At 43.4% G+C, this 16,856-nt stretch overlaps 1 protein-coding gene across 1 annotated transcript; it reads right to left on the bottom strand.

The window, feature by feature from the left end:
* Positions 1-1,867: 1,867 nt before the first annotated feature.
* LOC142951439 (alpha-N-acetylglucosaminidase-like) lies at positions 1,868-16,837 on the bottom strand. Its single transcript, XM_076092976.1, has 6 exons — positions 16,331-16,837; positions 11,514-11,661; positions 10,599-10,745; positions 7,539-7,624; positions 6,829-7,085; positions 1,868-6,620 (listed from the first exon to the last, which is right to left on the bottom strand). Exons 1-6 carry the CDS (start codon positions 16,741-16,743, stop codon positions 5,416-5,418), a joined length of 2,256 nt encoding a protein of 751 aa, XP_075949091.1. The 5' UTR covers positions 16,744-16,837; the 3' UTR covers positions 1,868-5,415.
* Positions 16,838-16,856: the final 19 nt, after the last annotated feature.

Genomic DNA, 16,856 nt, shown 5'->3' with positions numbered 1-16,856 from the left:
GGCACATCAGCAAATACTAAATCACTTTATTGTCATTTAAAAAGCCTTTCATATATCCGAACAAGAAAATGGACGAGATAAAATAGATACATTCCTTTATTTAAGATGCTGTGTTGCACTATTGTCAATAAAGTCAAAAAAATGAATTTACGGCATCACTGTTCGTGAATCAAACCAATTTACATTAAATGCATATGCATCAAGAGAGCACTGGTGTGCCTGTCTGACAGTGGACTACTACTTTCAAGTGGAACCTGCCTTCAGCAAACAGTGTGCCGTTGGAAAAGTACATACATACATACTGCTGAACAACAGTAGCATACCACTCCAGGGATAGGTACCTACCGCTGAACAACATTAGCATACCACTCCAGGGATATGTACCTACTGCTGAACAACGGTAGCATACCACTCCAGGGATAGGTACCTACTGCTGAACAACAGTAGCATACCACTCCAGGGATAGGTACCTACTGTTGAACAACGGTAGCATACCACTCCAGGGATAGGTACCTACTGCTGAACAACAGCAGCATACCACTCCAGGGATAGGTACCTACTGTTGAACAACGGTAGCATACCACTCCAGGGATAGGTACCTACTGTTGAACAACGGTAGCATACCACTCCAGGGATAGGTACCTACTGCTGAACAACGGTAGCATACCACTCCAGGGATAGGTACCTACTGCTGAACAGAGGTAGCATACCTCTCCAGGGATAGGTACCTACTGCTGAACATCAGTAGCATACCACTCCAGGGATAGGTACCTACTGCTGAACAGAGGTAGCATACCTCTCCAGGGATAGGTACCTACTGCTGAACATCAGTAGCATACCACTCCAGGGATAGGTACCTACTGCTGAACAGCGGTAGCATACCTCTCCAGGGATAGGTACATACCGCTGAACAGCATACCATTGGCCACTTTTCGATCTCGGCGTTACTGGTCTGAGGTTATCCCCATGAGTTCAGTTAAGTCATTAAAGATTTTATGATTTTATTTGTTTTCTTCTAAACATGCAGTACATTGTGAGTTTTGTGATGTAATACAAATGACCCTTTATTATTTGTCTTGAGAATATGTAAACTTCAACAATTATGTATTGAATGTCTATGGTTCTTTTATTTGTTGGGAATTAAATGCAAAAGTATTGGGTTGTATTACCCTTTGTAAATAAACGGTATAATTCTGGCATATACCATAAAACCCAGTTATCCTACTATCACATAACCTAATCCAGTATATGGTAAGATACCGTAAAAGTAAATTCAGTAGCTTCACCTTAAAAAAAGTAAATTACTGGAGTCCCTGCTGCCAGTAAGTTACCGTTATTTTATGGTGAAATTGTTTAGAGTGTTATGATTTGATGACTTTATTAACACACAAAAGAGCAACTGCTGGAGCAAATTGAAAGTGACTGCTTGTGAATAGTCACACTGAAATATCATGAAGTCAGCTGCTGCCTGGAACATTGGACATCAGTCCAAAACCTGATGGGAGGAAACCGAAAGACTGAAGTCCAACACATGGAGTTTAAACCACCCATTTAAAGTCAGAAAAAAACAACTACATTTGTGTAGTAGAACTTTTTTTTCTTTTTTCCTCTCCCATTAATCATCTCACAGCTCATCAGATTTATCTGGGGACCTTTTTTTTGGGGGGGGGGGTCTGACCCCAAGTTAAAAACTCTAAATAAGGAGTGAATGCTTGTAAGCTCTGTGACAGACTCATGAGCTGTCCAGGTGTACCCTGCCTCTCACCCAAAGCATGCTGGGATAGTCTCCAGCCTTATTTTGAACACATGGATGCATAGGTTAATGTGTGTGGAACTATTATCACTGAGCTCACACACAACACAGAGGTGGAGAATGACATCATTGTATTAAGTCACATAGCCTTAAGACTTTTATGAAATGCCTGAGTTAAAGAATCACAACAGTTTAACTCATCGAAATACAAAAATAGCATTTATACAATAAAGAATACCAATATTGTACAACGTGGACTTTGTTGGTACATTAGGAATGTAAGCTGTGCTCATGTAGTGTGTAGTGTAATGTGTTAAAATACTAAAATAATCATTCTCCCAAAAGATTTAGATTGTCCTGAACTAAAAGTACAGCAATCAAAATGAAAAACCTCATCCAAAACAAAACTAATGTGACTCATAAAAATAGACGATATCTTTTGTGTTGTGCATGTGATATGTGTCAGTTTAACATAAATGCATTTTCATATAAAAATATATTTTTAAAAGAGAAACCATGAGCCACTTTGTCATAGTAATTACTCAGCATTAACCAGATCCCTCTGGTCAGAGGACCTCTACAGAAGCTCATTGTGTAATGGGCCAATCTCACTGACCACAGAAGCATGAAATTGTAAATTAGGTAGAAAATTGTTATGCAAGATCAAAGACACCCACATTATTTGGTAACTATACTATGAGCCCACTTGTTTGCTCCGAATAAGGCACAATATTCAAATAAACTTCAAACTGAGAGACATGATAGTGTCTGTAAATGTCATCTTATTAATGGTTAAAGGTCCACTGGAGGACCAACATTTAGAGGCCATTAAAGGACTAGTACGACATGTTGGGACATGCTTTTGGATATCAATCTCATGCCTGTGTGTTAAAGGAATATGTCACGCTTGTATATCAATAATCACACCAAGTCACCTTCAATTCTTGAGGAAAACGTAGTGAACGAAGAATCCTGAAACGCAGAAAAGTCTTGAGGAATCGGAGTAAAGCAACAACAGCAAAACCTGATCAAAAACCTGTTAAACTCTCACACAACTCGGGCAGTATGATCCAAGTCTTGTTTATCCAGTTGTATGCTCACCACTTCCCAGACTTGAGTGAAGATGCATGTTTGTGAAGTGGTGAGCATACCACCGGATCAATGAGACTTGGATTATACTGCACGAGTTGTGTGAGAGTTTGTTCATGGATGTTTTTATTAAAAGTTGTTTAATATACTTCAGTTCACAAAGGATTTACTTTGTTATTCTGACACTTTTTTGATTCTTAGTTCACAAGTTTTCTTCGAGAATTCAAGGTAACACGCGGTGACTAACTGATATACCAGTGGCGGGCCGTCAGGGCCTGCAAGGCCTTCTCTGCTGGCCTAAACAGAATCACAAAGATATATCTATTTTATCATTTTTCTTAAATACACTACATGTATTATAATTTATAAAAATATTTTTCCCATTATCTTATGTTCTCATTGCACAGCTACTGTCTTCCTCAGTTGCTCTGCTTCCACTGCAGCTTGTTTTAAGTAGAGCTTTTATCCAATCAGATTTCACCTCTGTGTCTCTAGGTAAGAACAGAGGCCCGAGGCCTGCAGACTCTCAAGTGAATACCTTTGCAGTTTAAGTGAATGGGGACAATATTATTGATTGTCATATTCTTCAACCAATCAGATCTTTAGTTTGACATGTTGGGCATATTCTTTGACGTGTCAGTACCTGCTAGCCGGCCTATAATGACGTCAGCATTACATGCCGCTCAGTGTCCATGTGTAGCTCTGCCGCGAGGTGCAGAGTGTGCTGTGATTGGTCAGTGGGCGAGCACGTGACTATCGTGAAACGAAACTTAACAGCAGAGGCTGTCGGGTATTGAATCATATCACGTGATGCAGCTCAGCCAATCAAATATGGGCATTCTGACCCGAGTGAGATGTACCACACACCATGACACAGGAGACTGAGACGAGGAAAGACATTGCAGAGCGGTACGTTCAAGTTGTGAAAGTAAAATCCTATGATAATCTCTTTGGGTCGCGGTTTGTCATTAAGGAATGATGAGAAAATTATATTTTCCTGAATTTAGGCTTTTGCATTTTCGAAATGCTCTAGCATTATTCAAACGACTCGTACTGAACGGTTTAATACGAAGATGTACATAGTTACAGCCTTAAAAATGAATAATAGCTGTGGCGCCATCATGTGGTTATAAGGTGGTATTTCAGCTGCAGGACAGCAGTGAAGGCCCAGGTATAAAATGCACGGCCCGCCACTGTGATATACAAATGGTCATTTTAAAGGTCTAAGCACAGGGCTGGAGTCAGGATATGGTTAGCCTAGCTTAGCATTAAGACTGAAATTGGGGTGCAGCTGACTCTGTCCTAAGTGATTAGATAACACCTACCAACACTCAGCAAGCTCACTGACTAACAATAGACCTGTGGTTTGAATCTATTTTCTGTGAACAGCAGCCTAACACAGCGACTGTGAGCAGCTTCCTGAAGTCTTGTTTGCCATGTTTGTCTGTGTTATCTGGCAACCCGGCTATAGAAGAGACACATCACAGCAGTGCCGGGCGGATGGATAAACTGTTATTTGTCAAGAAATAGTTCCACCACCTTACTTAAAAGCACAAAATATAATTTTTCCAATTCTCATGGTGAAAAGGATAAACAAACAATATACAATGTGAAAAAAATGCAGCTTTGGTCTTGTTTTTACTTTGGACAGAGCCGGGCTAACAGTCCCCCCCCTTGCAGTCTTTATGCTAAGCTAGGCTAATCAAATCCAGACTCCAGCTCCATACTTATCACACAGGCATGAGATTCAAATCCATCTCGTCATCTAACTCTGGAAAAGGTAATATGCGCATTTCCAAAAACGCTTTTGTTTTCAGAGCAGTGGAATCAAAAACAGTACCAAGACACTCACATATAAAATTCCATTGGATTGGAAATTTACCGTATTTTCCGCACTATAAAGCGCACCGGATTATAAGGCGCACCTTCAATGAATGGCCTATTTTAGAACTGTTTTTATATATAGGGCGCACCGGATTATAAGGCGCATAGAATAGAATAGCGTCGTAAGCGTGTCTCTTGAAAGGTGCCATTTTGGGGTCTTTATACACACAAGTGGTGTTGGACTAGGAGTAAGCACAGTACCGGTGTTTACCGCGGTGCGGCTTTGTAGTTTACCAGTCGTACTGAAACATTTTGACAGAGCGCCGTGTACAACCAGTATGGATCAACCAATTAACCAATTGATCCATATATAAGGCGCTCCGGATTACAAGGCGCACTGTCGTTTTTTGAGAAAATTAAAGGCTTTTAAGTGCGGCTTTTAAGTGCGGCTTTTAAGTGCGGCTTTTAAGTGCGGCTTTTAAGTGCGGCTTTTAAGTGCGGCTTATAGTGCGGAAAATACGGTAATCAGTGTGAATGTTAAGTGAAAATCATTTTTTCTCCTGCAACATGCACAATTATCCAAGACTGATTTTACTGCATGTGCAAAACAGATTGTTCCTGCAAAATTCAGGCTGTTAGATTTTCTACATCAAAACGTTTTGGGACAGCCATGGAAAACTGGAGGTGGAGGAGGACATTCTTCTTGCTGCGACTTGAGGTTCTTTTCTCCAAAATGGTGTCTCTGCTCACTATAGTGTCTTCAAGGCCTGTGGGTAGTACTTGAGGAAGATCCTGCGGGCGATCTCGTACGTGTCTCCCTGAGGCTTGGTTGGGTACGTGCGGCCGTTGTAAATGAATCCCTTTTCTACCTGGAAAACCTCCTGGTTGAAGGCGTCCTGCTTGAATGGTCGTCCGCTGTCCAGACACTCTACCAGGGTGTGAACGAAAAGGCCCCATCGCTGGGCGTAGTAGTCCTCCATAAGGCCTCCCCACTCTTTGCTGGCGTAGTCCAGAATCTCACCACTGGGACCCCATAGGGTCAGCTGGTTTCTGGCGTTCATGTCGTAGAGCTGCGCCTCCTTCTCATCTAGGGCTAAGGATCGGGCCCGCTCCAGCCATGTCCCCAATAGGAAGTTGCGGTCGCTGCTCAGCAAACGATTAAGTTCAGGCAAGAGATCATTGACCAGCACCCCGCCTGCAATCAGCAACTCTGGCAGCTTTTGTTTCTGGAAGGCCTCTACGATATCCTGGTAAAAGGAAGTCGTCAGGACTTGTAGGACCTGCCGAGTCACATCCACGAGGTCGTACCGGAAAGTCTCCTTGGACATGAGAGATGGAGCTGCCTCCATAATCAGTTTCCAGGCTTTGTACAAATCAGATGGGTCATACCAGACACCAGAATTCATGCGAAAAGAGGGCCGGCGCACCAGTGGGCTATGGTTGTGGTTTAGGTAATGTGGCACTGTGCAGTTGTAGACGCTGGCAAACAGGAGCCTCCATGCGGCGGTCAGGTTCTCCTGTGTGCTGCCGTAGCGGCGTATTGCATACAGCGACACCCACTTGGACAAGTTGACGGGCTCCTTGCGCCACGCCAGCTCGCTCATCAACTCGAACATCACAGGATTCTGCTCGATGCCCTCCGGCGTCATGCCTATGCCCACCAGGGTGGAGTTTGGGAAGTGTAAGGCTTTGAAGGGCCCTGAATTGATGCTCTCCACTGTGCCAAATAATCCACTGTTGCCCCCAAAGTTTTGCAGCATGCACCAGATGAAGGGCTGTCCGTAGAAAGACTTGGTGTAAGAGAAAATTGGCTCGGTCTCTGCAAACAGGTCCAGCACGATCATCCTTCCGAGGGGCACTCCGTGTAGCAGGGCCTGAATCTGAGCCGGCTTCCAGAACGCTGCGTCATTGAAGAACAGCCAGCCTTGCATCAGCCAAATTGCCTGAGGATCGACTGGGGAGAAAAAAAAAAATGGAGATTTGGATGAGGGACAAGAAGGGCACAGTTCTCGAACATGGCTGGAAACCAGCAGTGTGCGCGAGGGGGGTCACACATGGGTCAACAAACTAGGGCAATTATTGTACTAAAATACCAGCACTACGACCACTATTGGATTTAAAACTTGCAACGTGAACTGGATATTAGTCACTCAGACACTCACCTGAAGTCATTGAGGCAAAGACAGAGCGACTGACTGCAGACAGGTAGGTGGGGTCAGAGGAGGGTGGATTCATCTCATTGAAGGTGTCAGTGTTGTAGATGTGATCTGTACCAAACTGCTTGACCACTTGAGACAGATAAAGGGAACCGATCCGGAGGAAAAGTGGGTCGCGAGGGTCTAAGATGTAGGAGCACGAGTAGCTGCAGTTGAATCGAGCCCAAGACCCCAATCTGGTTACATTGGCTTCTGGATACAGCCTGAAATACAAGAAACACTTCAGAGACCCAAAGCTTTTGACCAAAATATTCCCTAGCCATATCCTCACAGACTCTCAAAAGAATCAGGAAGTGGGACACAGAAGTGGAGTAAACAGAACGTACAGACTCTGGAAGCAACCTAAATTGAAGAGAAATGCCCAACTTAATCTTCCTAGATATGTTTCCTCAAGGCTAGAGTATGCATGAAATGAACTAGTTCATACAAAGTGTCTGAAGGCAAAAATGTTTATACCAAATCTGTATGGCCAAACTCAAAGACACGGTGAGAAGCTCATTATAGAGAGGGGCCAATGAGAATAACAGCGCAAGTTCAATCAACATTTAGGTTGATAGGACTTGAACCAGGACTTTAAATATCACCATTGGTATCAGCCTGTATATAATTCTGATATATAATTCTGAAATGTTGGAACATAAACAAGCTTGAGTCACCTGAGGATTCCCTTGGGAATGTTCCCAGAGAAGGCTGGCAGCACAGGAACCATGCCAAAGGATCTCATGCGCTCTAAGATTTTAAACTGCAAAACAAGAAGAAGTCGTGAGAGGATTCAGTCCAAGGCAGCTGGCACACTGAAATTCATCAGCAAACATTTTAAACATGCACATGATTTTATCCACAATAATGGATGGCCTTTAAAAGAGATAGGAATGACAAGGAAAACCCAAGTGCCCAAACTGAAGCCACTATATGCAGAAAAGCGATGTGGTTACAGTTCCTTTATGCAGCAAGATGGCGCCGTGCCAGCGGCTGCCTGTCGCAGCAGCTCCCTGTGTTTTAATTTTTAGTCTTTTTTTTCCACTTTTCTTCTCTGCTTTTGTTCTTTTTCTTTAATGTTTGGTTTAAATTATGGTCAGACAACGGATCGTAACTTTTTCTCAACTTTTCTCGTGGCTTTTCTGTTACTTTTCTTCCTGTTTGTACGGAGAGCCACACACAATGAGTGGGACCATTGTCTATTCCCGCGATCAGCTGATTGGGCTGAGCAAACCGCGGCTTTTGCCCGGCTCCAGGCCTGAGATCCCGGCGGTGCTAAGGAGAAGGGCTCGGGGCTGCAGGTCGGGCGCTAAGCGGAGGGCGAAGGCGAGGAAGTACAAACCCTCGGTACCGGCAATTATAACGGGGAACGTGAGGTCTTTGGCGAATAAGACGGACGAGCTCGGCGCGCTGGTAAAGACTGAGAGGGACTTCCGTGAGTGTAGCGTCATGTGTTTCACGGAGACATGGCTGCACGCGGATTTCCCGGACCACAGTGCGTCGGCGCCCGGCTTCAGGACTGTTCGGGCGGACAGAGACGTTGTACTGAGCGGTAAGACGAGAGGTGGCGGGATTGCAGTGTATGTGAACGAGAGGTGGTGCAATCCCGACCATGTGTGTGTGAAGGAACGCTTCTGTAGCCCGGACATTGAACTGTTGGCCGTGGGGATGCGTCCTTATTATTTGCCGAGGGAGTTCAGGTCCGCCATTGTTGTGGCTGTGTACGTCCCCCCATCAGCTGGCGCTGAAGCAGCAGTGGACACCATCCACTCCACTGTATCTGGACTGCTGAGTCAACATGCTGGTGCTTTTTTGGCAATTACTGGAGACTTTAACCACACCACTCTGGATAAAGCCCTGCCAACTTTTCACCAATATGTTGACTGCCCCACAAGGAACAATAACACTCTGGACCTTCTGTATGCAAATGCAATGATGCATACAGTGCCACTGCCCTTCCCCCCCTTGGTAGGTCCTACCACAACCTGATCCTGTTAACACCAAAGTATGTTCCTCTGGTGCAGAGGCTGCCTGTGACCACCAGGACTGTGAGGAGGTGGTCTCAGGAGGCTAATGACGCCCTGCAGGACTGCTTTGAGTCGACGGATTGGGATGTGCTGTGTGGACCACATGGGGAGGACATCAACAGCATGACGGACTGTATCACAGAATACATCAAATTCTGTGAACAAACCGTCATACCATCCCGGACTGTATGCTGCTTCCCCAATAACAAGCCATGGATCACCAGTGACCTGAAAGCTCTTCTTAAATCACTCCTGTAAAATTTGCCTAAAACGCCTATCCAAGGCGTACCCAAAGTAAACTGACAGCTCTTATTGAACCATTGGGAGTACATGTATGGTTTTAGTCTCTATTGAAAGGAAACACTCTGAAGTTTCTTCACAAACAGTCAGAATCACTGTAAGTGCTACTAGCATCGAGCATTTCCCAAAGCAAGAGAGGCGGGCATCGTCTTTCAAAGCGGACTCTCGTTGGCTGTTACAGAATGTGACCGGGCTATGGAAGCTCCTATTGGGTCAAATGAGGTGTCAATCTAACCGGCAGAATGCAGCCACCATTTTGAGATGGAAAAATCCGCTTTGTTGACATGGAAAGGGAAATTATGTTCGAAAATAGATCGCTTGTTATCATATCTGCCGGCTAATATGAAATGATGCAACAGCCCCCCGTGGGTGGCTATGGACGTACTAATGTGTTTTGGACTAAATCTTTTACTGGATTGGATCGTGTGGACCCTTAAAATCTAGCAAGACCGTTTTTGCCGGACTATCATGCATGAGGGAAACGTTATGAATCATAATCGGTGAGTGACGGCGATATTTTATCGGCTATTTCTGGAGTGTTTGTTTGACAGAGACGTTAACTGTACCTGCTGTTGTGATTGTATCTTAAAATGGTTTGCATAAATCGAATTACAAGAACCGTAGCTTTCTAATGAGATATCGCATCAGTACCTGTCTTTACAGAGCAGTTGTGTACATGACACAAATGTACACTGAACACAATTTACAGGTGTAACAGGTTAATAAGAAGAAAAGCAGCTTTCAGGTCTGGGGACAGGGACGAGCTAAGGAGAGTCCAGTGCGACCTGAAGATAAAGATCGGAGAGCGCAAGGACTCCTACAGGAGGAAGCTGGAGGCCAAACTCCAGCAGAACAATGTGAGGGAGGTGTGGACGGGGATGAAGCAGATTACTGGCTTCAAGGTTGGAGGGAGACAACCAGGGGGCTCCCTGGAGAGGGCCAACGAGCTAAACTCTTTCTTCAATAGGTTTAGCTCAGAGCCCTCATCTGTCTCCTCCACACACCACACCTCCCAAACACCTCCCCCTCTGCCCCCCCTGGTGAGCTGCATGGACACAGAGCCCTCAACATCAAAGGGCTCTTCCACCCTCTCTGTGACGACTGGCCAGGTTAGGAGACAGCTGGAGAGACTCCACCAAGGCAAAGCTGAAGGACCTGATGGCATCAGCCCCAGGGTCCTGAAGACCATGTTTACTCTGTAACTTTGCTTGCTGCTGCTACAAACAAATTTCCCCCTGGGGATGAATAAAGTATACATCCATCCATCCATCCATCCTTTACATTTTTCTGAGTTTCTGTAAATTGAAAACTAAGACAATCCATGTAACAGCTGGTGCAGTCTACGTGCTGCTTCCAGTCTCAGGGTTTAGTGGCGTCCCACTGCGTTGACAAGCAAGGAGGTTTCAGTACTTGGAGGTAGAGCTGGTTCACATGCCAGGACTGTGGCAGAGGCCCACCGAACCTGAAAAGGTTTCCCATACGGTTCCAGGCCAGAAACGCCGCGCCTGAGAAAAACTCTTCAATCTCCGTGTGGTTCAACCCAAGAGCTTGGTAAACCTGAAAGGTACACAACAAGTAGATGAGTTGACATCCGTCCACATGCTGCTGCACATATCAATCAACATGTATCTGCTTCTAAGACATTAGGTTGCCCAGGTCAAATTGAGATATAAATTATCTTCCTGCTCGTCTTAAAGGGGAAGACAAAGAATTCCAATATGGTTTTTCCATGGCCTAGTAAAGTTTAATGTGAACATGAGCTAGTCTCTCTCAAGGCCAGAAACCAGAGAAGTAAGTCAAATCAAGTATAAAGTGTACAATGAATGGGAGACCCACACAATGTCTGTTCTAATTCTATTGTAGTGCTGTCAGCTGTGAAACAGAAAATGTAACATGTAGTCAGAGCATTCCCCTGGTGCTCAAGGACATCTCTCCCAATTCATGGTCTATGGAGCAGCTCCACACTTTATACTCGATGACTGTCTTAGACCATAGAAATAACATGGATGGATTTAGAAAATGGGAGTAGTTCCTCTTTAATGACTCTGTCCTCACATCTCTCAGAATTACTTCCCCTTCTACTGATTTTGCTTATTTCTCTGAGAATAACACATCTCTGAACTTGCTGCAAAACTTAACTATGTAGCTGCTTAACCCCTGAATCAACATATAAAACTTTCCTGCCAAACGTGATCATTTTAGAAGGCTTAACAGGAGATGATGGAACATACATAACACTGATGCTAAGAGCCGTCTTTACCAGCGTTCTTGTGGTGTAATGTAGATTTTGTAAAGAGCATGATCACTCTCAGTCTCTGCTCTTACCTCTTGCCACAGGGCTTCCTGGCCAGTGAAAGCCAGCGGCAGATTGATTCCATTGAGTGCCATCCAGTCGATCTCTCTCTCCCATCTCGGCCAGTCCCACCACACAGAGGAATAGCTAAAAGTGCAGACGTTCTGGTAATACCGGAATCTAGATACAAACACACAAATATATAGTGTACTATAAAAACGACATGTTCAAATGAGATAAAATACCTAACAGTGTATGCAATAAAGGGAATAATAATAATCCTAAACCCATTACTAAACTACAAACCACAAAGCTTAAGTACTTAATGGAACAATGCCGGTTTTAATTTCCCGTACGATATGAATTTTTCATATACTGTCCTACCGGTGCACAGCCGAAAACAACTTCTGTTGCTTTTCAACAGGCAGCAAAATATATTGTTCGCAGCTGGGAGTGCTACGGTCGGAGCTAGTTGTCTTAGCTGTATTGAGAGGGAACCCTAGTCATGGTCATAACTTTATTACAACAATTAACAACCCACAACTAACGCTCTTTAACAGGGCAAAACACCACGACACAACAGTTTGTGACAGATGAACAATTTGTAGCACTAATAATTGTACATTTATAAAATTTCTCCACCAAACTGCATGCTGGGTAAGGCTCGCTAACAGTCTGCTAACAGCTGGGAGAGGCTCTGTCGCGGCAGTAACGTTACATTAAAGAACAGAAAAGAGAGATGCAGGATGAACAAAGACTGAAGAACAAAAGGTATTTAGGTCAGACACATATGCAACGCTGATTACAGTAATATGTGTGGTATTTGTTATAAATGTACGTTGTTAGAGGGTGATAAGAAGCTGTACATGGAGGGGCTTCTTCTTCTTTAAATTCCATTGGCGGAACGCAACCAACTTGCATAGGTGCATACCGCCACCTACTGTACCGGAGTGTGGATTTTCAGGGTAACCTTTTCTTCACTGTTCTGATAATATATATATATATATATATATATATATATATATATATATATATATATATATATATATATATATATATATATATATATATATATATATATATATATATATATATATATATATATATATATATATATATATATATATATATATAAAGAAATAAACCTAAACAACACCTACTAACAACTAAATCCTACGGTCTAATCCCGTTTCTTTCCATGGAGGGGCTTAGGACCCAGGGGAATGTAGGTGAAGGAAACAGGAAGTGACGGAACTGAAGACGCCACACAAACAGCTGTTCACCGCTCGCTGGCCGGTTGGCCGGCCGGTTCTTTTCGGCGTTAATTAATTAATGCTTTAACACGGAAAAAAAATACCGTGATATACCGTGAAACCGCCAGAATCTTACAAAATACCGTGATATGCATTTTTGGTCATACCGCCCAGCCCTAACACCTACTCCAACATTTATGTGTATTTATGATCTGCATATTGCTTGAAATTCTAGTAACTGTCAATTCTTCTTGAAGTTGTTGTCACATAACATGGCGTATAGTTCAAATAACACCAGCACTGTTGTAACCTAAACCTATAGTTTCCTGCAGATGGTAAATGGCTAAAAGTTATAGTCATGGGAAAACTAAAGTGTGCCATGCTTGCCATGGCTTTCCCAATCGAACGACTGTGCACATGACATAACTGGGGCGAGCTGATGCAGCACTAATGCACAACAGATAATTGAAAGGAAAGGGTCCTTTAGGCCAGTGATTCTCAACTGGTGGGTCGCGACCCAAAAGTGGGTCGCGGGTCTTTGCCTGACAAAAAAAAAATTTTTTTGAAGGGCATTTTTTATGCAGCGGAATTATTCCAGCATTAACGACACTTGTTCAGCGGTGCAGGAAAAACACCGACCAATGCGCTGTGAATCACATCAGGTGATGCAGCTCAGCCAATCAAATATGGGTATTCTGACAAGTTTCCTGACTTGAGTGAGATGTACACACCGTGACACACGGGGGAGAGACGAGGACATAGAGAGCAGAGCAGGACTGTTGTAGTGAGAGTTGTGAAAGTTAAATCATAGGACGATTTCCAAAAGAGAAAAATGGCCAGAGAGACCAGAGTCATTAGTATGAAGGCAAATCACTGTCAAAATCCGAGAGCGCAAATGAGATCCATGCGCGCGCGAAAATCAAACAGTCGCGCACGTATTTTACTTTGGCGAGCGCTTTTACATCACTCCGCGAGCAGAATTCACTCTCGCGCGAGCAAAAGTCACTCGCGAAGCTTAAACCTGCTCGCTCGTGAGTCTTTTACCTGCTCGCTCTCGAGTAGATTTTCTTTTTGACAGTAAGTGGGCGGACCCAGTGGATAGACCGGATATCACTCTGACACAGACGCTAGGGGGAGATTTTCAGATTGCAGGTCAGGGGCAAATAATGTACATTTTACTGCACGGGTACTTTTACTTTCTGCACTTAAAGTAGATTTTGCTGATAATAACATTGACTGAGGTTTTGAATGCAGGTATTTTACTCGTAGTGGATTATTGTTTCATCAGTATGGTATTAGTACGTTTACTGCAGTGAGGATCTGAATACTTTTTCATCCACTAATTACTTGTCAGTGATTTAACAGTTAATACACAAACAGTGGTCCCTAATCTTGGCTCCAGATCTTTGAGCAGGTCCACATTGTTGCTCATATTATATACAACTATATTATATCTCTTCTGTAAACACAACACTATGATTAAATATGATCACATCATGTTTTAATCAATTAAGATCAAAGAGTTTCTTTGAGCGGTTTGTCACAAGAGGTTTGAGTATCAAACACACATCGTCTGTAATAGAATGATGGAGTGAATTTAAACCAATCTGAGCAACTTGACTTTAACACATTTTTAATTCTTGTATTTAACAACTCTATTAACATCATCTGTATTTCATCAGCCTCTACAGTCTGAAAAGTTTACAAAACCTGTTGGACAAATGTAGAACATCCTGAGATGTAGTGGAGTATTGTTTAGTGGCGGATTGAAAACCACCTCTATCAGAACTAGCGTCTGTGTCAGAGTGATATCCGGTTTATCCCAAGACGAGGATTGTAACCAATTAGATGTAGAGATACAATGGCGACTGGGTCCGCCCACTTACTGTCAAAAAGAAAAACTGCTCGCGAGCGAGCAGGTTCAAGTTTCGAGAGCGACTTATGCTCGCGGAGTGATGTAAAAGCGCTCGTTAAAGTAAAATACGCGCGCGCGTGGATCTCATTTGCGCTCTCGGATTTTGACAGTGATTTGCCTTCATACATTCGACTCTGACTGGACAGACTCATAGAGGTGAATTCTTCCAACACTAATTTCTCTTTTTAGAAGATGAGAAAAATATAATGTTGTGGCTTTTTCACTTCACCCTGAATGAACTGAATTTAAAGCTGCAGGGCAATTCAGTGAAAATAATTTTTCTAAAATGAATTTCGTTACGTAATTTATTTTTCAATCCAGCCGTTATTTGACTTGAAATGAGAAGAACATTTATTTGTGTATTTCTATGTATTATTTATAATCCATCCAGTTAAATTTGAAAAATGAGAATAATATTTGTTAAAATATAATTGATGTGTACTTTCTTTATTTGATTTGGCAGTTGTTTACTACACAGAGACGTTACTACTACTAGACTTCTTGAATGAATATGAATATAAATATATATATATATATATATATATATATATATAATTTGTGTCGTGGGTCGCGGCTTGTCATTAAGGGGTGATGGTGGGTCTCGCAGCCAGACCAGTTGAGAACCACTGCTTTAGGCTGTGGCACAAGTGTCCATAGTGCCCACAATAAACAATGAAAAGTAATGCATGACCCAGCCGTGGGTTCTGTTGTACCGCGCTGCAGCGGAGGGGGCTGGGGGTCACTGTACAGACAATTCAAACACATATGGAATGGTATCCTCTTTCACAAAGGTTGACGTCACAAGTTCTCATGATGAATCCACTTTGTGGGTTTTCTTTTTTGCTGGGAAGTATGGAAAGTCAGGTGTTCTTAGCTGCTCTAATTTAAAACAGGAGCTATCACAGCACCTCTATGACTCTCATGGCAGCTGGTTATTCAGGAATTGGGACTTTAACAGGAAGGGCTCCTCTATCTGGTGAGGTCTTGTGGCTGCCACTGAGAGGAGGAGGTGCTGGTTGCTGGTGTTTTGCTGATGTCAGTGAATTTGCAGTCGGAGCTTACACACAGAGTATTTACTGAAATCAGAGGAACACAGAGTGTGGCACCTTATGTATTTATAGCACATGTAGCTTATATTTGTAAAGCTCAATAGCCCTCTCTCTCTCTGCCAAAATGGAACAATAATACTGTCATATGAGAACAATCCTACAAAACGTTTTGCAATCATTTAAAGTATCCATCTATCCACCAATCTATGGAGTCTATACTACATTATTAGTTTACTAGAGATGCATTACTCTATAAGAAGCATTTTCATTTTCTTGATTCAATAATTCATTTTTAATATCTCGTCCAAGTTAAGGTCCTCAGAAGTACCTAATAACAACGTGAAAGTAATGTAACGTCAAAGGTGTACTTAAGTACAGGTCTTGAGTAAGTGTTCACACCCCGTTACTCTGAAGGTCTTCTGTTAACTCCGACATGAACAAAGTAGTCATTTGGCTGCTAGTAACTGATGTGTAGTAGTTTGCATACTCATTCGTGAGCGGGTGTCGTATTGCTAAACTTTGCGAATGTGAAAAGTCGAACATTTCCACTGAATTTCAGTGAGATAAGCTCTGCTCGGTGTCCTGGAAACGTGCATTAACGTACGAGCCAGTATACACGGCGGGTCACTGACCTATGCGGGGTGTTGATGCGCAGGACGCCGGTGAGCTTTGGCAGAGGACGAGGCATATCCAGCTGGTCACCGGACCAGGAAACATGACAGTTGCAGAAATATTTCAGATAGTTGTAAATGCCGGAAGCCACGGCCACTCCGGTGCTGCCCGTAGCGACTATCTTGTTGTCTTTAGTGGACCTGAGCTCACACACATCCAGGCTGTCGTTGGAAAGGCTGCTGTTGACCGACACGATGAACTCCGTGGACCTGGTCCCGAGCAGGCGCTTCAGAAGCTCCGCCACCGCTCTGCCCTGCGCCTCGTCGCTGGCTTTCGGTTTGATGTGGTCCAACGAGGGGAATTTACAAAAGGCAGTTACAAAAAGACAGAACACGACGACCAGGACCGGAGCACAGCTGCTACTAGGTGACATTTTGAACAACCGGTGAAGTGAAGCCAGAGTTTCCCACCGTAGCGCAGGTTTAAAAGCAACTCTATTTCCTCATTTGCATATAACCAGGAAGCGCTGCTTCTGCTGGCCAATCA

This window comes from Anarhichas minor, unplaced genomic scaffold (genome assembly GCF_050575085.1).
Source record: "Anarhichas minor isolate MPS153535 unplaced genomic scaffold, ASM5057508v1 ptg000017l, whole genome shotgun sequence".
Lineage (NCBI taxonomy): Eukaryota > Metazoa > Chordata > Actinopteri > Perciformes > Anarhichadidae > Anarhichas > Anarhichas minor.
This window is presented reverse-complemented; position numbering and strand designations above follow the sequence as displayed.

Excerpts from the sequence above, each read along its gene's own strand:
- LOC142951439 (XM_076092976.1), bottom strand. The coding sequence starts at position 16,743 with ATGTCACCTAGTAGCAGCTGTGCTCCGGTCCTGGTCGTCGTGTTCTGT. Across the intron at positions 11,662-16,330 it reads CGCATCAACACCCCGCATAG|ATTCCGGTATTACCAGAACG; the intron begins GTCAGTGACCCG and ends GTTTGTATCTAG. Across the intron at positions 7,086-7,538 it reads ATTCCCAAGGGAATCCTCAG|GCTGTATCCAGAAGCCAATG; the intron begins GTGACTCAAGCT and ends CTTGTATTTCAG.